The sequence below is a fragment of the Palaemon carinicauda genome, chromosome 25 (genome assembly GCF_036898095.1).
Source record: "Palaemon carinicauda isolate YSFRI2023 chromosome 25, ASM3689809v2, whole genome shotgun sequence".
NCBI classification, from domain to species: domain Eukaryota; kingdom Metazoa; phylum Arthropoda; class Malacostraca; order Decapoda; family Palaemonidae; genus Palaemon; species Palaemon carinicauda.
In genome coordinates, this window is record NC_090749.1 from 102,383,267 (window position 1) to 102,406,054 (window position 22,788).

Consider the following 22,788-nt stretch of genomic DNA (forward strand, 5'->3'; position numbering starts at 1 on the left):
AGGGTATTGGACAGTGTCCTCGAATACTTCCCCACAAGTCTGAAACAGAGCATCAGGTGTTTCCTGTTCAGCCATTTGGCATGACAGGTCAGTCGCTGGTGATCCCGAGAGCGAGAAATTTTTCCATCGCACGAGGATGACGGGACAATTTCAACCCTGCAAACTGCCCTTGGCGATCGAGTGTGTCTTCTAGTAAATTACTCTTGCCAGGGATGAATCTCACTTGGAGCTCTACAACAGTACCAGTAGGTGCTACTACATTTATCATCTATACAGGTGAAGCAGGAGTTGAGAAGACACAGGCACTCATTAGTTCCGGCAGCGGAAAAAATATTCCTCCTGCCGATGGAGCACCAATTTCCTAAGGTCGTAGTTGCACAGCCATACATAGCGAGCGGATGATAGCGAACGACTCACAAAAGGTGCAAGGATAATGAAATTAAACGGCAGGTTTTCACATAAACCTGTCCCACATTAGCAGTTCTACTTAGAAACAATGGCATAGCCTTGTAATTCTCATTTAATTTATCCAGGTTCCCCAAAGATAACGATCAACATGTCTGCATACTTACTATTATTATGACAAGCTAAGCTGCAACTCTGGTTGGAAAAGCAGGATTTAAGCCCTAGGGCTCCAACAGGGAAAAATAGCCCAACGAGGAAAGGAAATATGACAAATTCAAAGATAATTTGTATTTTTCCTAACCATACAAACCTTAGATATTTACATTGGGTTTACCTTTTAGCGCAGCTGAAATGGCGAGCCATTAGAATTTAACGAGGGTGTATTACCCCCGCGCTAGTTAGCGGGGGGCTTAGGGGAGTGGTAGCTAGCTCCAACCCCCCCCCCCCCCCTCACACACAGATGAATGCTCACTTTCACTTAGAGGTAGGACTTGTCTTGGGGGACAGGGCTGGCGGGCAAATATGTGTAAATAGCTAAGGTTTGTATGGTTAGGAAAAATACAAATTATCTTCGAATTTGTCATTTGTTCCGTAACCGAAATACAAACCACGCTATTTACATTGGGTGACTTACCCATTAGGTAGGGTGGAAAGTCCCCAGCCATACTGGCTTTGGCTTTACCTGGGGACTCAGAATCCGAGTGAGTCGCACTCGAGAAAAGGAGTCCCTGCACCTCACAAGTTCCTTGCTCCGCAAGGAACCGTGTAGCCTACATAAGCTTGTGTGTGAAGGAAGAAGTGTGACCCGTCCTAGGCAGTTGACCTGGAGTTCCAGAAGGAACTCTGGGTTAGGACGTTCCCAATACCACCTCGTCAAGGTATGGGGGACGCGACAGTATTGACTCAATACTCGGAACACAAGGAAGCATGGTTTACCTGCAGAGGTTCGAGGTCAGCTATGCAGAGACCAGGATGCTGCTTCCCCGTAGAGGGGATGATGAAGAAAGAAATAAGGGCCAGACATACTTCTTTCGTTCATGCAGACTAAAACCTGATAACAATGCCCTCAACCTTCTGCTACCTGTCCAAAAAGGAGCCTGAGGTTAGACCAGCTGTTGTGTAGCCACCACAGAGCGATAGAAAACGTATCGAGACTCCTGTGGGTCATGCCCTGCAGGAATCGGGCTGCGAAGGTCAATAGACGCTTGCTTCCAGACTCCAGCTTGTAGCACCTGCGTCACAGAGTAGTATTACTCGAAGGCGAGGGACGTTGCGATGTATCCAACATCGTGCTGTAGGGCGACGTGACGGGGGAGGGTCTGGAGACAGGTCGAGAAATATGTCCTTGAGTCCGGGCTGAAGAGGTATACTGGTGACTCTCCCCCGTGTCCTTCTTGTGCTCCCAAATCGGCTGCAACTGAGGACAAACTGCAGCTGTTCCCAAAGCTAACCTCTCGATTCCTTTACTGGCAAGAAAGAGAAGGTCTTGGGACATCAGATACAGAATGGAGACTCGAAATCTTGAAGGAATTGGACCGAAGGGCCGGGACCCCCAGATTCTGAGTCTAGCCAACAACTCAGGAGCGAACCTAAATGTTGCCTTCCCCTCTTCCTTAGAAAGGGCGGAGTCGTACGAGACCAAGAAGATTGCTTACACACTGGCCGTGGCCAGAGTGAGCAGGAGACCCAAGGCGGAATACAATCCGAGGCCTGTCGTAAAGGGTCTTGAGAAGATCTCTTAAAGGACTAAAAGTCCGAGCCATGCTCCAAGTTGGAGGTCTTCCTCCGACTAGGGCAGGGACGATCGTAGCTTCGCATGAGCGAGGATAGATCCAGCGGGCAGGAAAAAGTTATTCCTTTAAGCCTGAAGGTCAGGAAAAGGTTGAGCGACAGGCTTCATTGCCGAGAGAGGAAAGGAGTTTCCTCCCGCCGAAAGGCAATAAGACCATTATTGCTGGAGAAGAGGTCTCAAGGGAAGAGGTATATCTCCCACGGCACCAACCACCGAAGACTCTTCACTTTGCCTGGAAGACCCCTGCGGATGACTATCGCAGATGACGCGACCTCCGTACCGCGACTGTAGCGGGTTGTCTCTTCTTGAGGAGGAGGCGTAGTGTCTCCAGGCATGAAGCCGAAGCGACACCCCGGTTCGGGAGAGATGTCGCAGTGTGGTTGTTTGAGTAGTCTGCGCCGTGGGAGAAGCTCTCCCGGGAGTTCCGTCAGGGGAAGCAGAGGGTCCAGAAACCGTTCTGCGCATAGTCCCAGTGGAGCTCTCCCATTGAAAGGTTGACAGACAACCTGGTCTTGTTGAGACCCATTGTCCACAGACAAAAAGGAGGTAAGACGCAGGCGTCGAAGTTGTCCCACCATCACCGGAATGCATCTTGCCAGAGTCTCGGGGTCTGAGACTGGGGGGAAGAATAGCGGAAGCTTGAGGTTCCAAGGTGTCGCGATCAGGTCCCCCAGACAGGACTTGCTGGTTACTCAAGGTCAAAGACCCCCAGGTACACTCTCTCTACGAGGCTCTACAGTGAACCCTCGTTTATCGCGGTAGATAGGTTCCAGTCGCGGCCGCGATAGGTGAAAATCCGCGAAGTAGTGACACCATATTTACCTATTTATTCAACATGTATATTCAGACTTTTAAAACCTTCCCTTGTACGTAGTACTGTTAACAAACTACCCTTTAATGTACAGAACACTTAATGCATGTACTACAGTACCCTAAACTAAAACAGGCACAAATATTAAAGGTGATTTTATATCATGCATTTCCTAAACATGCTAAAAAGCACGATAAAAAATGGCAACCAATGTTTTGTTTACATTTATCTCTGATCATAATGTAGAAACAAACTGGAGGTAGAGCTTTGCTTATTACCCAGACATATTTCCCATACTTTTCCCTTAGAACTACATCACATCTTCCTACTTTAGATATATATATATATATATATATATATATATATATATATATATATATATATATATATATATATATATATATATATATATATATATATATATATATATATATATATATATATATATATATATATATATATATATATATATATATATATATATATATATATATATATATATATATATATATATATATATATATATGTGTGTGTGTGTGTATATATATATATATATTTATATGTATACACATATACATACCTACATATATACATAAATACATGCATACATATATATATATATATATATATATTACTGTATATATATGGGTTATGGAAAAAATCCGCGAAGTGGTGAATCCGCGATGGTCGAACCGCGAAGTAGCGAGGGTTCACTGTACTCGGATAGTCGGAGAGAACATTCCTCTGCCTGGAATGAGAGAGCCGATGGTGGTACTGAGAGAATCTCAATCATCCCGGTATCTCTACTGCAAGATGTGAAGGTGTGAAAATGCGTCCCCTGCTGGTTAGAATACGCCAGAATCATGAAGTCGACGCGCATGGGGCGACTCGGCAGGAGCTGTAGGATCTGTAGAGGGGCCAGACTAAGGCCCCTAAGCCTGCCTGAATGATGGAAAGGTATCCTTCAGGTCTTGACCATAGGCCTGGACCGGACCATGCCCCCCCCCCCCCCCCTTCCTTTGACGAGTCCGAGAACAGCATCAAGAGTGTGGGGAAAGGACGAGAATATCCACTACCATCAAGAGGTTCCATAGGTCAACACCCATTGCAGGTCTAATAGTTCCGCTGGTCCCATAGGGGCCAGGAAGTCCGGTTAAACGTTACCTGAAACCACCGGAACTTGGATCGCCCCACATGGAACTTATCCTGAGGCGAACGTTCGGACTATACCCGGGTCAATGAGGAAAGGAGAACTAGGAAACGTTCCAAGGTAGGGCTGAAAGCTCTGCTTGAATGAGAACAGGTACTGCGACTCTCCTCAGTCTTGCCACAGTCAACCGAAAGGAAGGCTCGGAGGATGGCAACAGAATCTGGCGTCCCCAGGTGGTCACCCATCCAAGTACCGACCAGAACCGACGTTGCTTAACCTCGCTGGACGGACGAGAAGCGGGGTTTCCAACGTGGTAAGGCCGTTGACTCAATATCATGGCCAGATACTCCAGATGTTGAGGCAGAAGAAGAGAAGGCTCCAAGCAAAATACCATGAATCCACACTCATCATAAGCATCCGGAAGCTTGTCCCGGCGCTGAAGAAGGTCGAACCCGAGCCTACCGGAGTTGACCAGCCCTCGAAAAAGCAGAGGAGGCGGAAGCCTGCACCTGAGCGGCCATGAGGAAAGCAGGGAGAGTTCTCTGGGGAAAAAAAACCAGCTATGCCACGGCGGGATAGCCACACTGCATCATAAGCTGGAATACTTGCAGTCTAGGCTGAATTCGATGAGCTCCCTGGAAGATGGATGGAATGGAAACTGAAAGTACCCGTCCTTCCGATCCAGGGTTTAAGGAGTCCTGTCGCCTTGTTACCAGTCTGATCGATTCTGCTGTTCTACGCTGGCCGAAGTTTGTTCGACAAACTTGATCAGGGCTGAGAGGTCGACTACGGAACTCCCCTCTCAGATCCTTCCTTACAAAAAAGGATCGACTGAAGAGGCCGGGGGTGAAGCCGTCGATGATCCTATGGAGGACCTTCGCCTAAGGTATGGATCGTTCGGCCCAACCGGGCAACTCTTGCCGACGCTATGGCATAGAGGTTCAGAGACATTGAATACGCTGACAGAGACGGCAGGCGCGATATCCTTGGCTGATCACAGAGATTGTGCGGGAATGGGCATCGGGAAGCTGTCATCCGGATGAGTAACCTTAAGCATCCTCCCAGCGAGAAACCTGCAATCCTAGAGTTCGTGAACTCTGCCCCCCCGGGGGAGCCTCCCGTGCCATCTGTTCCTGACAGGAGGAAACTGCAATTGGACACCTTGTCCCAGTTGTCGTAGCCGATAACTTAGGCCGACGTGGTTGAAAGAAAAGGGCGCTGGAGCCCTGCAGAGTCTGGAAGAAAGCGCCTTGGAGGAGTGAGAACGGAAGTCGATTTCCTCCGCACAGCAGCTGTCTAAGTCTCTGTCCTTGGGCACAAACAAACTCTTCTCAAGGATGGAAGGGTATCTGAGGCTGTCGACCTCCACAGATGAGACACCCGAAGGAAGCCCTCAGTCAGCGCGTCCAGATGGTATAACATCGAGCTTGTTCGCAAGTTAGATACTTAACGACGAAAGGCCAAGGTGCCTGAGCCCGAGAGGAGGAAAGTACCCATGATCTTCCTGTAGCTTCCTTGAACCAAACCTCGGGCCGTAACCGAGGAGGGAAAGGACCTGGTAAGCCCCCAGAGGAAGGGGTAAGCAGTCACCCCTTGGCCGATGGAGAAATCTCGAACGGAAAGCCCCCCGCCAAAAATCCTTCCAGGGAATGACGGGGAAGGGCTAACCTAGGTTCTGGAAAGAGGAGTGTTGCTCAAACCTCCCTGAAGTTTCTTCCTATTCTTGCAAGTGCCATGCTCTGCGTTTACGGGGGAGGCCGTGTTCTGGAAATACGCTCCAGAAGAACTCGCCAGGTTGGCCATGCTGCGAAAACCCCAATGGGAATCATGGTCGCAATCGCCCTGGAGCTCGCGCGATGGTAATTCAAAGATTTGCGCGTGGGCGAACGTGGAAGCGCCCATGCGCGGTCATGCAGGAACGCAAACGAAGGTGAGCGAAGGAGTGCAGAAGGAGTGCGAGCGTGGTAGGAAGGGCGAGAGCTGGTGGTCGGCGAGCGATAATCCATAAACGAGCAATGGATACTGCAAGAATTCAGCCGACGTTCGTGCGAAGGAACACCCTCGGCCCGCGCGACGGAGCACCGTCGGCCCGCGCGACGGAGCACCGTCGGCCCGCGCGACGGAGCACTGTCCGTCCGCGCGACGGAGCACCGTCCGTCCGCGCGACGGAGCACCGTCCGTCCGCGCGACGGAGCACAGTCCGTCCGCGCGACGGAGCACCGTCCGTCCGCGCGACGGAGCACCGTCCGTCCGCGCGACGGAATACCGTTGGTTCGCGCGCGGGCGAACATTGGAGAGCACGTGCGCGGACGCGCATGAGCGTAGACGTGCAGGCACGTGGGCTTGTGGTCGCGCAGGCGAATGATCGCGCAGGCGCGTAGGCAAGCGGTCGCGCAGGCGAACGGTCGCGAGGGTGGGCAGGTGAATGAGCGTGAGTTCGAGGCGGCGAACGCAAGCGTTAGCGCGATGGCGAGGGAACGCGCTGCCGCGTGGGCGAGGAAGACCGCTGGCGATATGGATCAACAGGCGATCGGTGGTGAGCTGGTGAGCGCTAACGCGCAGGTTGGCGATGGTGCGTTGTGGCATGTCGACGCGATGGCGAGCAGCATGCGCAGGTGAGCGATCGCGCGATGGCGAGCAGCATGCGCAGGTGAGCGATCGCGCGATGGCGAGCAGCATGTGCAGGTGAGCGATCGCGCGATGGCGAGCACCATGCGCAGGTGGGCGATTGCGCGATGGCGAGCAGCATCCACAGGTGGGCGATCGCGCGATGGGGAGCAGCATCCGCAGGTGGGCAATCGCGCGATGGCGAGCAGCATCCGCAGGTGGGGGATCGCGCGATGGCGAGCAGCATGCGCAGGATCGCGCGATGGCGAGCAGCATGCGCAGAATCGCGCGATGGCGAGCAGCATGCGCAGGTGGGCGATGGCGAGCTAGTAGCTGGCGAACCATGTTCCTTCAGAAGCGTTGAAGAAAGTAGGCACGCCGGCTGTAACACACGTGGGCGATCCGGAGATCGCCGAGAGACAGGTGATCGCTGACGTGTAGAACGCTGTTGAATAGGCGATACTAAAATCGCCTGTGCGCGCTGGCAGCAGGTGAACGCTGGCGAGCAGGTGATCGCTGGCGAGCTGATGATCGCTGACGAGCAGAAGGCAACGCGTGGAAGCCTGCGCATAGGAGAAGAGTCTTTGACCCAGACCTGAACCGAAGTTCTAGATCGCGAGGGCGAACGTGGGCGCACAACAGGAACCAACAGGAACAGCAGGGATGATCATCATGAGAGCGCTGACGAATAGGAGAGCGCTGGCGAAAGGAGAGCGCTAGCGATCAGTAAGCGCTGATGAGCAGGAGAGCGCCTGTGCGCTAACACTGAGCAGGAGCAGGAGAGAACACAGCAGAAGGGCGCGCAGGGGAACCCTGACACGCAAGGGAAGAACCCCCGTGGGAGGCAACCCTTTGCCCCGAAGGGAACGTTGTCCGTCGGGAGACAGATGTCCATCGGAAGACCGTTGCCTGTCCGCCGGGAGACTAATGTCCGTTGGAAGACCGTTGTCCGTCGGGAAGACCTTTGCCCGTCGGAAGACGAGATCAGACTGCTGTCCATCTGCACCAAGGCGGAAGATCAAGAAGAAAGAGTAGTAGGCTGCAAACGGAGATTCAAAAAGGCGCCTCTTAGCACCCTTATAGGGAGATGAGAGGCCCTTACGACGAGGCGGACGGTGGGCCTTACGGCGAAGGAGGCCAACAGCAACAGCAGCAGAAGAATCCTCCGAAGAGGAGTCTCTATGAGTGTACTCTCTCGCGAACGAAAGAGAAACACTTCATAGAAGAGACTGGTCAGCCAGTGACCTAAAAGGAGCAATCCTCCAAAGAGAGGCTCCTGCAGTTGCCCAGCCCCTTGAGCGAAACTGCAGGTGTGACCGCTCAACACCAAGAGCATAGTCGCACGAAAAAAAGGCAAGAGAAGAACCCCCCAAAAGGAGAAAAACTCAAGCCTGGACAGGAAAACTTCCCTCGGAAGGAAAGTTACCCGCCCAAGGAGGCAAGCCTCCTGAGAGTTCTAAAATGAACTGGAGAGCTGTCCGTCGTCACGGGAGTACTTCCAGTAGAAGGAGACACGCCCCTGACGAAAATCCAAGGGGGGAGGCAGCAACAGCCGAATCCCCAAGCCTCAACAAGACAGCTCACACCGTTGCCATATTACAGAAACGAACTAGATCGGTAACTGTTAAAAAATAAAACAAAAATCATTAGTACGCATTCATTCCCCCGGGAAGGCTCCGAAGAGGAATCCCGAGGGAAAGGAAACAAGAATTACACAACAGGCACGTGCCTTCACAACCACTTACACTCACGGAAGGAGAGCTGTAACCAAAACAGAATTATAACAATTATAATTATGAAACTATGTAATTATGTAATTTAAAAATGAATGAACACTAAAGAAAGAACGAAAACCTCGAAAGGAATCGTTCTACAAGCTCAAAAATTAACAACTACAATTAGATTCATAAACTAATTGAGACAAACGTACGGCGTAGCAACCCCCCCCCCCCCACACGGAATGGAAGCTACAAGGGCGTAGTAACACGTAGTAAAAGGGTGAACGACCTCAAGAGAGAGAGAGAGAGAGAAACACCAAAGTCAAACTCGATCGCCACCCATAAAATTACGCTGTGGTGGCCTAACTGCCGAGGACTCCACGTAGATATCGTACACTACACACACACATCTGAAAAGGAAACTTACTGATTTCTATACTCAAATATATATATACAAACATGAAAACATGTTTACATATATACTGAGTAAAAGAAAAGTAAGCGATTAAGTAAAGACAAAACAAACAATGGCTGCCAAGAGAGGACCAAGACAGAGACGACTGTCACAGTCCGAGCCAAAAGTGAAAGTGGGCATTCATCTGTGTGTGAGGGGGGGAGGGGTAGCTAGCTACCACTCCCTTACCCCCCCCCCCCCCCGCTAACTAGCGCGGGGGTAATACACTCTCGTTAAATTCTAATGGCTCGCCATTTCAGCTGCGCTAAAAGGTAAACCCAATGTAAATAGCGTGGTTTGTATTTTGGTTACGGAACAAACAGTAAACTATATGAGAATTAATATTGAAAATACTTCAAGAACAGTAACAACATTAACATAAATCATTCATATATAAACTATAAAAACTTCATAAAATAAGAGGAAGAGAATGAAGACAGAATAGTGTGCCCATTTCTTTTTAAAATAGAAATCGAAATATCAAAGCGGCCAAAATTTGAGATCAGGAGTACGTGTGTACTGCTTGTGGTAGAAGTCAAATGTGTTACTTTTGTTGACTGACAGATGGGCTTCCCTTCGCCACCTGCAGTTAGTTATCTACCTCATTAAATTCTTAATGCCGTTATAGCTCTGCTAAAATCACACTCATGTTAAAGAACGATTGTTTGTATTTGTGTAAGAACAAATGGTGATATTGACTCGACAATGAATGCATAGTTATACAGATTCTTACGATATATTTTGCCAATTTTGATTTTAAAATATGATGAAATATTCAAACAAAATGGTTCATTCTTATAGCACAACAATAATCAATGTAGCTGGTGTTTAGCTATATATAATGGTGATACAGACTAACATCTACAAAACCTCATAGACCTTCTCATTTGATGAGAACTCCTACTGTACTCTTGAGAACTAAACAAAACAGCTAATATTCCTACCCACATTCCTACTCACCATGTCGTAGCAGTGATTTGTCGCGAGCACCAAGGCATCGATGGGCGAAGTGTGGTTTGCCACGGCTATGCCTCCTTTCTTGGGGGCGTTTTCGACGTCGTGGAACGTCGCCACCAGCGACAACGACCCGGCTATGAAGTCGAAGCAGAACACCATGAGCTTACTGTTGAGCCACCTCTTGAAGTTTCCATCCGGCAGCAGGCCGATGGCGGACATGCACACGACCAAGTTGAGGAAACCCAGCAGGAGGATTATCAGCCGCAGGGGGAAGAGGATCAGGTAGCGTATGAGGAACCCCAACATCCAGCAGAGCGTGAGCCGGAACGAAATGAATTCGTAAGCCTTGTTGGTGCGGGACAGGAGGTTCCACTGGGGTAGCTCCTCGGGCTCAAAGTATTTTGTGACGCTGTCGTCCGTGATGGCGGCCATCCCGGCCGCGACGTAGTTCAGGATGTGGTCGAGGTGGAAGTCCTCTTTGGCGTCCTCGTCCATGCCCAGAGCTTTCGGATGGTTCGGGGTGAAGATGGGCCGGCTGATGTCGTCCATGGACACGTCCAATTCGTCGGCGTTGCTCTGCCATCTAGGCGGACGTTTCTTCTCGACCTTTTCCTGCCCGAAGTTGAAGAGCTTCTTCAGTACGCTGATGTAGAGCTTCCGAAGACCCAGGTAATGGTGGACCGTCGCCGAGAGCAGGAGGATGACAAACACGACGACGTAAAGGCACCACACTAAAGACCACAGGACCTCCATGTTTTTCCCCCCACGTGGCTTTTCAACTCTAGCGACTATAACCCCAAAACGACAAAAAGCACACACGTTCTTTTCAGTCCCTTGAGAGTACCATACACAGTCGGCTCTTGGCTAATCCATTTTCTAAACATGACCCAAGACAAATAAGACACCACTCACAATATGTTGGGTTTTCCAACTTAGTCAAAACATGTTTTCATACCAACAACTTATAGTCCACATACCACATATATTCCCTGTAGGATACTTTTCAGAGTAGAACTAAAGTTAAGGTTTACAGTATTACACTAAGCTGGAAAGATGGAAAATAACAATTGAAATATTCCTCCAATACTGTATTGCCAGTATCTTCAATATACTAAATGCAGATAAGTCTATAACCACATACTACCTACAATTAACGTGTTCCTATTACGCTAAGACAATCAACTAATTATCCAACAAATATACCAACTATAGAACACTCCCAAATTATCACATTTACATAGATGGCAAAGGAGTTACTATCATACGAGGTAGTTCCGTATGAGAGTTCAAAGGTTGTTCATGAATGGCAGAGGCAAGGGACAGTGACATTGCCCTTGCAATCAGGACAAGGCCCTAGAGACTAATCATATATGATTAGCGCCCGAGCCTCCTCTCCACCCAAGCTAGGACCAGGGAGGGCCAGGCAGTGGCTGCTGATGACTCAGCAGATAGACCTATAGGCTTCCCCCAAACCCCCATAACCTTAGCTCACAAGGATGGTAAGGTTGCAGACACTAATGGCACTAACGAGTCTGAGCGGGACTCGAACCCCCGTCTGGCAAACACCAGACAGAGACGTTACCAATCAGGCCACAACAACATCTGAATGATATGATAAAAGATGTTACGTTGTGATTTACTAAAACACTATTAACTGTTTCTTGAAATACGCTGTTAAAGTGTGGCTTTTTAAATTCTAGAGTGTACCTATAAAGTGTGAAATTATAATACAATACTTAGAATGATATAAGAGTTGTAGGGGAGTAACTAAAAAGACAATGTAGAATTTTTCACGATCTGCATTGCAGTATATATTGTAATACTGTATATATGTACTGTATATAATGAAAAAGCATTCTGTAAAATGTAAATCACCTGTGCATACACTGTATATGAGGAAAAAGCACTGTATAAATTATAAACATTTAGCAGGGGGTACAGGAGGGTACTCTATACAGCCCTACCTTGTTACAATTAATGTAAAAATAAACATTAAGTATAAAATACATACAATAAGCGTAAAGAACTGGCAGACGGGGAAACGGACACTAAACACATACTGTACAATTAACCCTTTTACCCCCAATGGACGTACTGGTACGTTTCACAAAACTCATCCCTTTACCCCCCATGGACATACCGGTACGTCCTTGCAAAAAACTGCTATTTACATTTTTATTTGCATATTTTTCATAATTTTTTGAGAAACTTCAGGCATTTTCCAAGAGAATGAGACCAACCAGACCTCTCTATGACGAAAATTAAGGCTGTTAGAGCAATTTAACCCTTTCACCCCCAAAGGACGTACCGGTACGTTCTTGCAAAACACTGTTAATTACATGTTTTTACAAATTTTTGATAATTCTATGAGAAACTTCAAGCATTTTCCAAGAGAATGAGACCAACCTGACCTCTCTATGACAAAAATTAAGGCTGTTAGAGCAATTTAAAAAAATATACTGCAAAATGTGCTTGAAAAAAATAACCCCTGGGGGTTAAGGGTTGGAAAGTTCCAAATAGCCTGAGGGTAAAAGGGTTAAGAAGTCCAATAAAGCCTATTGAAGGCTGATAGCAAAGCAGTGCATAATCAAGAGGCGCAAGGTTAGTAATGCGAGCGAGAAATGAAGCTTCGTACACAAGAGGAGTAACGACACTAGAAATAAGTTAGAATATCAAGTCAGACCTTACCATACCTGGGGCATTAGGTAATAGACATCCCCGAACAATTATCTTTTATATATCGGTAACTAGAAAAATACAATAATTGACCTTCCCCTATCGGTAACTAGAAAAATACAATAATTGACCTTCCCCTATCGGTAACTAGAAAAATACAATAATTGACCTTCCCCTATCGGTAACTAGAAAAATACAATAATTGACCTTTCCCTATCGGTAACAAGAAAAATACAATAATTGACCTTCCCCTATCGGTAACTAGAAAAATACAATAATTGACCTTCCCCTATCGGTAACTAGAAAAATACAATAATTGACCTTCCCCTATCGGTAACTAGAAAAATACAATAATTGACCTTCCCCTATCGGTAACTAGAAAAATACAATAATTGACCTTCCCCTATCGGTAACTAGAAAAATACAATAATTGACCTTTCCCTATCGGTAACAAGAAAAATACAATAATTGACCTTCCCCTATCGGTAACTAGAAAAATACAATAATTGACCTTCCCCAAAAGTCATCAATTGGTTCTAAAAGATATGACGTTAGTCGATTTTTTCATAGAAAAAGTGACATATATTCTCTATACACATTAATAAATATGAAAAAATACTTACATTAATACTCTAAGCTTCCAGAGGAGATACAGTACCGTAAAGTACAGCATTTAATTATTATCGTATGATTCGGAGACCAACGCGAGGTTACATAAAAAGAAGTTGGATTTTAATATTTAAGAAGAGCGACGGGAAGAGGAGCCTTACCGGACTGTGTATTTCAATGCTGAGATAACAGACAAAAAACAATGACATCCTTAGTTATACAACACCAAATAGAAAAGACAAAAAGTCATTTGTATGAAGAAGAGGGTTTGAAAATCCTTTTATGTAAAAATATCTGTTTAAAATCAATTTTCCCTCATCTATAAGGCCGGGAGCATACTAGTGACTCTGTGGCGCCACAAAGCCACAGCATCGTGTGGCGGGGATGTGGTATCCCATAGGTCTCCATTGTTCTCAAGTTTTGCCGCGCAAACTAGCGACTGTGGCAAGCGACTGTGGCTCTCTGTCGCTCATCCCCGCCACAGGCGTGGCGTGGCTTTGAAAACAATGGAAACCTATGGGAGACCACATCCCCGCCACACGATGCTGTGGCTTTGTGGCCCCACAGAGTCGCTAGTGTGCTCCCGGCCCAACTGTGTTTGATCTCGAGTAAATTGATGCTTCTTTTGTCATTTCAGTTACGGTTCATTCTCCGTTATATAAGTGCGAATGCACCGTATCTGAAAGGAGGTACTGTAAATGCATCGAGTTATATAAGACCAAACGAGCACAACATCAGTAATGTAAAATGGGAAAGGAAGTCATGACTTGAGAACTTTTCTAATAACTGTAATGACATTTTGTCCTTCTCAGTCAATGCATGCTCTGTATTTGGTGTTATATAATTGTGAATAAATATCGACAAACATTGCTTTATGTCATGCCAGGTTCTCCTCATGACTATGACAAGTTTCGAAGTAGATTCGTTTGTATTTTTCCTAACTATACAAACCCCTCATTCTTTACATAAGAATATGACTTAAGCGATGCTTGGCAAGACTGTTAAAACTTTTAACGAGGTGTTAACAACCATATTGGTTGCTACCAGTCGATAGGAGGGAAGCACTGGACCCCTGCTCACTCACTACGACTCTAAGGGGGTAGGTGATGGCGAGTAATGTGTGTAAAGAGCTCCCGATGTGTATAATTAGGAAAAATGATATTTTCCTTATAAAATAAATTTTTGAATATACTTACCCGGTGAATATATAATAGCTGACGTCTCCGACGGCTCGACAGATTTCAAAAACTCGCGAGCGATCGCCATGAAGGTTGCGGGTGTGCCCACCAGCGCCGACTATCGGCCAGATACCGCATATACTTGTCAATCTCTCCAGTTCTTCTCAGTCCGCTGGGTCTCTATCGGGGAGGAAGGGAGGGCCTTTAATCTTATATATTCACCGGGTAAGTATATTCAAAAATTTATTTTATAAGGAAAATATCATTTTTAAATATTAAACTTAGCCGGTGAATATATAATAGCTGATTCACACCCATGGTGGTGGGTAGAGACCAGTATTAATACAATAAAGGCGTATATGCTCAAGAGTTTTTTGACAAATATTTCATAAAAAACTTTTGACAAATATTTCATAAAAAACCAACTCAAGTATAGGTACCTGGCAAGGAAGCTGACTCTGACGATTACTCTGCCTCATTAGTCCGCTTTCCTCACGAAGCCCAGCCATCCTCTCAGGATGCTGAAAGACTCCCAGGAGCTGTTATATCCATGGCGAACACCCCTATAACAGGACCTCATCAATACCCTTAATCTGGGCGCTCTCATGAAACAACATTTGACCACCCGCCAAATCAAAAAGGATGCGAAAGACTTCCTAGTCTTCCGTACAACCCAAGACAAGATTAAAAACATTTCAAGAGAAGATTAAAAGTCCTCATAAAGAGTCTGGACGTCTTTTAAGTAAAATGAAGCGAACACCGACTTGCTCCTCCAAAAGGTCGCGTCCATAATACTTTGAAGAGACCTGTTTTGCTTAAAAGCCACCGAAGTTGCTATCGCTCTCACTTCGTGCGTCTTGACCTTAAGCAAACAACGATCTTTCTCATTTAAATGAGAATGTGCCTCCCGGATTAAAAGTCTAATAAAGTACGATAACGCATTTTTAGACATGGGCAATGAGGGCTTCTTAATGGAGCACCATAAGGCCTCAGAACCACCTCGTAATGGTTTAGTTCGAGTTAAGTAAAACTTGAGCGCTCTAACGGGGCACAGCACTCTTTCAACTTTGTTACCTACGATTTCTGACAGACTAGGTATTTCAAAAGATTTAGGCCAAGGACGAGACGGCAGTTCGTTCTTGGCCAAAAAACCAAGTTGAAGCGAACATGTAGCTTTATTTGTAGAGAAGTCGATGTTCTTACTAAAAGCATGGATCTCACTGACCCTTTTAGCCGAAGCCAAGCACACCAAAAAAAGTGTCTTGAGGGTGAGATCCTTCAGGGAGGCTGAATGCAATGGCTCAAACCTGTCTGACACTAGGAACCTTAGGACCACGTCTAAGTTCCAAGCGGGAGTTGACATACGACGCTCCTTAGAGGTCTCGAAGGACTTAAGGAGATCTTGGAGATCTTTGTTATTTGACAGATCCAAGCCTCTATGTCTGAAAACAGATGCCAACATGCTTCTGTAGCCCTTAATAGTGGGAGCAGAGAGGGAGCGAACATTTCTCAGATGCAGGAGAAAGTCCGCAATTTGGGCTACAGAGGTACTGGAAGAGGAAATAGAGGAGGACTTGCACCACTCTCTAAAGACCTCCCACTTCGACTGGTAGACCTTGATAGTAGATGATCTCCTAGCCCTCGCGATCGCTCTGGCTGCCTCCTTCGAAAATCCTCGAGCTCTTGAGAGTCTTTCGATAGTCTGAAGGCAGTCAGACGAAGCGCGGGGAGGCTTTGATGAAGACTCCTTACGTGGGGCTGCCGTAAGAGATCCATCCGTAAAGGCAGACTCCTTGGGACGTCTACCAGCCATTGAAGTACCTCTGTGAACCACTCTCTCGCGGGCCAGAGGGGAGCAACCAACGTCAACCTTGTCCCTTCGTGAGAGGCGAACTTCTGCAAAACCTTGTTGATGATCTTGAACGGCGGAAATGCGTAAGTGTCCATGTGAGACCAGTCCAACAGAAAGGCATCTATGTGGGCCGCCTCTGGATCTGGGACTGGAGAGCAATAAGTCGGGAGCCTTTTGGTCAGTGAGGTCGCAAAGAGGTCTATGGTGGGCTGACCCCAAGTCATCCAAAGACTCTTGTACACGTCCTTGTGGAGGGTCCATTCTGTAGGGATCACCTGACCTCTCCGACTGAGACAGTCCGCCAAGACGTTCAATTTCCCCTGGACGAACCTCGTCAACAGTGAGATGCCTCGATCTTTTGACCAGATGAGGAGGTCCCTTGCGATGACGAACAGAGTGTGGGAGTGAGTGCCTCCTTGCTTGGAGATGTACGCCAAGGCTGTGGTGTTGTCCGCATTCACTTCTACCACCTTGTTTCGAAGAAGACTCTCAAAACTCGTCAAGGCCAAGTGAACAGCCAACAGCTCCTTGCAGTTGATGTGAAGGCTCCTCTGATCTGTCGTCCAAAGACCCGAACATTCCAGACCGTCCAGAGTCGCTCCCCAACACAAATCCGACGCGTCTGAAAATAACACGTGGTTTGGGTTCTTGACTGCCAGGGACAGACCCTCTCGAAGACCTATATTGCTGTCCCACCAGCTCAGGCACGTCTTTACTGGTTCGGAGATCGGGATCGAGACCGCCTCCAAAGTCTTGTTCTTGTTCCAATGGGAGTCTAGATGGAACTGGAGGGGGCAAAGGTGAAGTCTCCCTAGAGAGATAAATTGTTCCAGGGATGACAGCGTACCTAGGAGGCTCATCCAACTTCTCACAGAGCAATGGTCTTTCCTCAGCATGAGGCGGACTTTGAGCAAGGCTTGCTCTATCCTGGTGGCAGACGGAAAAGCCCGAAAAGCTAGACTGTGAATCTCCATCCCCAAATAGAGAATCGTTTGGGAGGGAGTCAGCTGAGACTTCTCTATGTTCACCAACAGTCCCAACTCCTTTGCAAGATCCAACGTCCATTGAAGGTCCTGCAGACAGCGATGACGGGACGACGCTCTGAGCAGCCAGTCGTCCAGGTACAGGGAGGCTCGAATCCCCGATAAATGTAGAAATTTTGCTACATTTCTCATGAGCCTCGTAAAAACAAGAGGAGCAGGGCTGAGGCCGAAGCACAGTGCTCGGAATTGGTACACCACATTCCTGTATACAAACCTCAGATACGGTTGAGAATCCGGGTGTATAGGAATGTGGAAGTACGCATCCTGCAGGTCGAGAGAGACCATCCAGTCTCCCTCTCTGACCGCTGCTAGAACGGATTTGGTAGTCTCCATCGTAAATTTTGTTTTGACAACAAAAACGTTGAGTGCACTGACATCCAGCACCGGCCTCCAACCTCCTGTATGCTTTGGTACTAGGAAGAGACGGTTGTAAAACCCCGGTGATTGAAGGTCCGAGACTTTCACCACCGCACCCTTCTCTTGCAACTGAGACACCTGCAGATGTAATGCCTGCCTCTTTGACTCCTCTCGATACCTGGGAGAGAGGTCTAAAGGGACTTTTACTAGAGGAGGTCTCCGTACAAAAGGTATTTTGTACCCTCCTTTAGCAACAAAACAGACTCCCGGTCTGCACCCCTCTTCTCCCAGGCCTGCCAGAAGTTGTTCAGTCTGGCCCCTACCGCTGTCTGAGGACGTGGGCAGTCAGACTCTGCCACGGGAGGACTTAGATCCTCTCCTCTTGCCTCTCTTACTATCGGCACGAGCGCCTCCCTTACTGGGGGCTCTGCCACGAAAGGGCGGGATAAACCTCGTTGCTGGAGTATCGAGCTTAGGTCTAACGACATAAGATGATGAAGGAGCAGCCTTACGCGCTGACGTAGCCATCAAGTCGTGGGTATCCTTCTGCACCAGAGAAGCTGCGATATCCTTAATCAACTGCTGAGGGAACAAGGCAGATGACAACGGTGCAAAGAGAAGCTCTGACCTTTGACAGGGAGTTACTCCTGCAGAAAGGAACAAACAAAGAGTCTCCCTCTTCTTAAGGACTCCTGCCGTAAAGGTAGCAGCGAGCTCATTAGAGCCATCACGGATAGCTTTGTCCATGCAGGACATAATTAGCACGGATACATCACGGTCGGCCGAAGAGATCTTCCTGCTCAAGGCTCCCAGCGACCAATCCAAGAAGTTAAAAACATGTTATTTTTATTAATAAAATAAATTTTTGAATATACTTACCCGATAATCATGTAGCTGTCAACTCCGTTGCCCGACAGAATTCTATGGAGGGATACGCCAGCTATCACAATACTAGAAGGGGGTGTACTTACAGCGCCACCTGTGGCCAGGTACTCAAGTACTTCTTGTTGACACCTCCTCAATTATTCCTCGGTCCACTGGTTCTCTCTGGGGAGGAAGGGAGGGTCGATTAAATCATGATTATCGGGTAAGTATATTCAAAAATTTATTTTATTAATAAAAATAACATTTTTCAATATTAAACTTACCCGATAATCATGTAGCTGATTCACACCCAGGGAGGTGGGTGAAAACCAGTGTACAAGATTAAAGGATAGCTAAGTATCCCATATTTCATATAACAGTTATCTCAAATAACAATGAAATAATAAGTACCTGGTAAGGAAGTCGAATAGAACCGTTACTCTGCCTCTTTATTTAAAGTTCGTCTTCCTTACTGAGCGCAGCGTTCCTCTTGGAGGCTGAATCAACCCAAAGGTGCCAAAGTACACGGGGTTGCAACCCCTACTAAAGGACCTCTACCAAACCTTTAACCTAGGCGCTTCTCAAGAATGAATAGACCACCCGCCAAATCCAAGGATGCGGAAGGCTTCTTAGCCTACCGTAACAACCATAAAAACAACAATAAAAGTATTCAAGAGAAAGGTTAAAAAAGGTTATGGGATTAAGGGAATGTAGTGGCTGAGCCCTCACCTACTACTGCACTCGCTGCTACGAATGGTCCCAGGGTGTAGCAGTTCTCGTAAAGAGACTGGACATCTTTCAGATAAAATGATGCAAACACTGACTTGCTCCTCCAATAGGTTGCATCCATTATGCTCTGCAGAGAACGGTTTTTATTAAAGGCCATCGAAGTAGCTACAGCTCTTACTTCGTGGGTCCTTACCTTCAGCAATGCAAGGTCTTCCTCCTTTAAGTGAGAATGTGCTTCTCTGATCAGAAGCCTTATATAATACGAAAGCCCATTCTTGGACATGGGTCTCGAGGGTTTCTTGATGGCACACCATAAGGCTTCTGACTGTCCTCGAATAGGTTTAGACCTCTTAAGATAATATTTGAGAGCTCTGACAGGGCAAAGAACTCTCTCTAGTTCGTTACCTACCATGTTGGAGAGGCTAGGTATTTCGAACGATCTAGGCCAAGGACGTGAAGGAAGCTCGTTCTTTGCTAGGAATCCAAGCTGAAAAGAACATGTCGCAGATTCGGTTGTGAAACCAATGTTCTTGCTGAAGGCATGAACCTCACTGACTCTCTTAGCTGTTGCAAGGCAAACGAGAAAAAGAGTCTTGAGGGTGAGGTCCTTGAAGGAAGCTGACTGGAGAGGTTCGAACCTAGATGTCATAAGGAACCTTAAGACTACGTCTAGATTCCAGCCTGGAGTGGAAAGACGACGTTCTTTAGACGTCTCAAAAGACTTGATAATGTCTTGAAGGTCCTTGTTGGAAGACAGGTCCAAACCTCTGTGGCGGAGAACTGAAGCCAACATGCTCCTATATCCTTTAATCGTAGGTGCTGAAAGGGATCTCTCATTCCTAAGATGTAGAAGGAAGTCAGCTATTTGGATCACAGAGGTATAGGTGGAGGAAATTGAATTGGCTCTACACCAGCTTCGGAAGACCTCCCACTTAGACTGGTAGACTCTACGAGTGGAAACTCTTCTAGCTCTGGCAATCGCACTGGCTGCCTCCTTCGAAAAGCCTCTAGCTCTAGCGAATCTTTCGACAGTCTGAAGGCAGTCAGCCGAAGAGCGTGGAGGTTTGGGTGCAACCTGTCTACGTGAGGTTGACGTAGAAGGTCCACTCTTAGAGGTAGAGTCCTGGGGAAGTCGACTAGCCATTGACGTACCTCTGTGAACCATTCTCTTGCAGGCCAAAGGGGAGCAACCAGCGTCAGCCGTGTCCCTTCGTGCGAGACGAATTTCTGCAGAACTTTGTTTATTATCTTGAACGGAGGGAATGCGTACAGGTCGAGATGGGACCAGTTCAGTAGAAAGGCATCCACATGAACTGCTGCAGGGTCTGGAACAGGGGAACAATACAGCGGAAGTCTCTTGGTTATGGTGGTGGCAAACAGATCTATGGTAGGTTGACCCCACAAGGTCCAAAGTCTGTTGCACACACTCTTGTGGAGGGTCCATTCCGTGGGAATGACCTGATTCCTTCTGCTTAGGCGATCCGCTGAAACATTCATATCGCCCTGGATGAACCTCGTGACCAGAGTGAGGTTTAGACCTCTTGACCAAATGAGGAGGTCCCTTGCGATCTCGTAAAGGCTCCTCGAATGGGTCCCTCCTTGCTTGGAGATGTAAGCCAAGGCTGTGGTGTTGTCTGAGTTCACCTCCACCACTTTGCCTAGCAGGAGGGACTTGAAGTTCAACAGGGCTAGATGAACTGCTAGCAGTTCCTTGCAGTTGATGTGGAGAGATCCTTGTTCCTCGTTCCACACTCCCGAGCATTCCCGTCCGTCCAAGGTTGCACCCCAGCCCGAGTCCGATGCATCTGAGAAGAGATGAAGATTGGGGGTCTGAATGGCCAATGATAGACCCTCCTAGAGAAGGAGGTTGTGCTTCCACCACAGGAGAGTGGTCTTCATCTCTTGGTTGATAGGGATAGAGACTGCTTCTAGAGTCGAGCCCTTGTCCCAATGAGCTGCAAGATGGAATTGAAGAGGGCGGAGGTGGAGTCTTCCTAGCTCGACAAACAGGGCCAGTGATGAAAGGGTCCCTGTGAGACTCATCCACTGTCTCACTGAGCAATTGCTCCTCTTCAGCATGCTCATGATGCACTCTAGGGCTTGGCTTATCCTGGGGGCCGATGGAAAAGCCCGAAAATCCTGACTCCGAATCTCCATTCCCAGGTACACAATGGATTGGGAGGGAATGAGTTGAGATTTCTCTATATTGACTAATAGACCAAGGTCTCTGATTAAGTCTAAAGTCCAACTGAGGTTCTCCAGACAACGACGACTCGTGGAGGCTCTCAACAGCCAGTCGTCTAGGTAGAGGGAGGCTCTGATGTTCGACAAGTGTAGGAATTTTGCTACATTCCTCATCAGATGAGTAAAGACCATAGGAGCTGTGCTTAGGCCAAAGCACAGGGCTTGGAACTGATAGACAACCTTTCCGAAAACGAATCTCAGGAAAGGTTGGGAGTCTGGATGAATGGGAACGTGAAAGTATGCATCTTTCAAGTCCAACGAGACCATCCAGTCCTCCTGTCTGACCGCTGCTAAGACCGACTTGGTCGTCTCCATCGTGAACGTCTGCTTGGTGACATACTCGTTGAGAGAGCTGACGTCCAGCACCGGTCTCCAACCTCCTGTCTTCTTGGCCACAAGAAAGAGACGGTTGTAGAAGCCCGGGGATTGATGGTCCCGGACTATAACCACTGCCTTCTTCTGCACCAGTAGCGACACCTCCTGTTGCAATGCTAGCCTCTTGTCCTCTTCTTTGTAGTTGGGAGAGAGGTTGATGGGTGATGTGGTCAGAGGTGGTTTGAGGCAGAATGGAATCCTGTAACCGTTCCTCAGCCAACTGACAGACTGTGCGTCTGCACCTCTCTTCTCCCAGGCTCGCCAGAAGATCTTGAGTCTGGCTCCTACTGTTGTCTGGAGAAACGGAGAGTCAGTTATTTCCTTTTGATGTCCTGGATCCTTTCCTAGACTTGCTCCTGTGAGAGTCTGGACGGGAGCTTCCTCGGCTGGGGGCTCTACCACGAAAGGGCGGTATGAACCTCGTAGCAGGTGTATCAGCAACTGGGGAGCGATAAGTCTTGGGGACTGAGGTGGCAACCTTAGACTTACGAGCTGATGAGGCTACAAGATCGTGCGTATCCTTTTGTATCAGGGCAGCAGACAAGTCCTTAACTAGCTCTTCGGGAAAGAGGAACTTCGAGAGCGGAGCAAAAAGGAGTTGTGACCGTTGGCAAGGTGTAATGCTGGCGGAAAGGAAGGTACACAGTTGTTCCCTTTTCTTCAACACCCCTGATACAAACAACGACGCTAGCTCACCCGATCCATCTCTGATGGCCTTATCCATACAGGACATTAAAAGCATGGCAGAATCTTTGTCCGCAGGAGAAGTTTTCTTGCTGAGGGCCCCCAGGCACCAGTCGAGAAAGTTGAACATTTCAAATGCTCTGAACATCCCTTTCAGTAAGTGATCCAGGTCTGAGAAGGTCCAACAAACCTTCGAGCGTCTCATAGCAGTTCTCCGAGGCGAGTCCACCAGACTTGAGAAGTCAGCCTGGGCAGAGGCAGGTACTCCCAAGCCTGGTGCTTC

At 47.6% G+C, this 22,788-nt stretch overlaps 1 protein-coding gene and 1 pseudogene across 2 annotated transcripts in view; both read right to left on the reverse strand.

The window, feature by feature from the left end:
• Positions 1 to 22,788, reverse strand: part of LOC137618759 (glycerol-3-phosphate acyltransferase 3-like) — a 66,355-nt gene that overhangs the window by 16,400 nt on the left and 27,167 nt on the right. Inside the window, exon 2 of one of the 2 annotated variants that reach the window (XM_068348942.1) lies at positions 9,898 to 10,939. In XM_068348942.1, the coding sequence (XP_068205043.1) occupies positions 9,898 to 10,647 (750 nt within the window). In that variant the 5' untranslated portion in view covers positions 10,648 to 10,939. The remainder of the gene's footprint in view (positions 1 to 9,897; positions 10,940 to 22,788) is intronic. The other variant, XM_068348943.1, reaches the window with a different exon arrangement.
• Positions 4,367 to 4,485, reverse strand: LOC137619346 (5S ribosomal RNA; annotated as a pseudogene).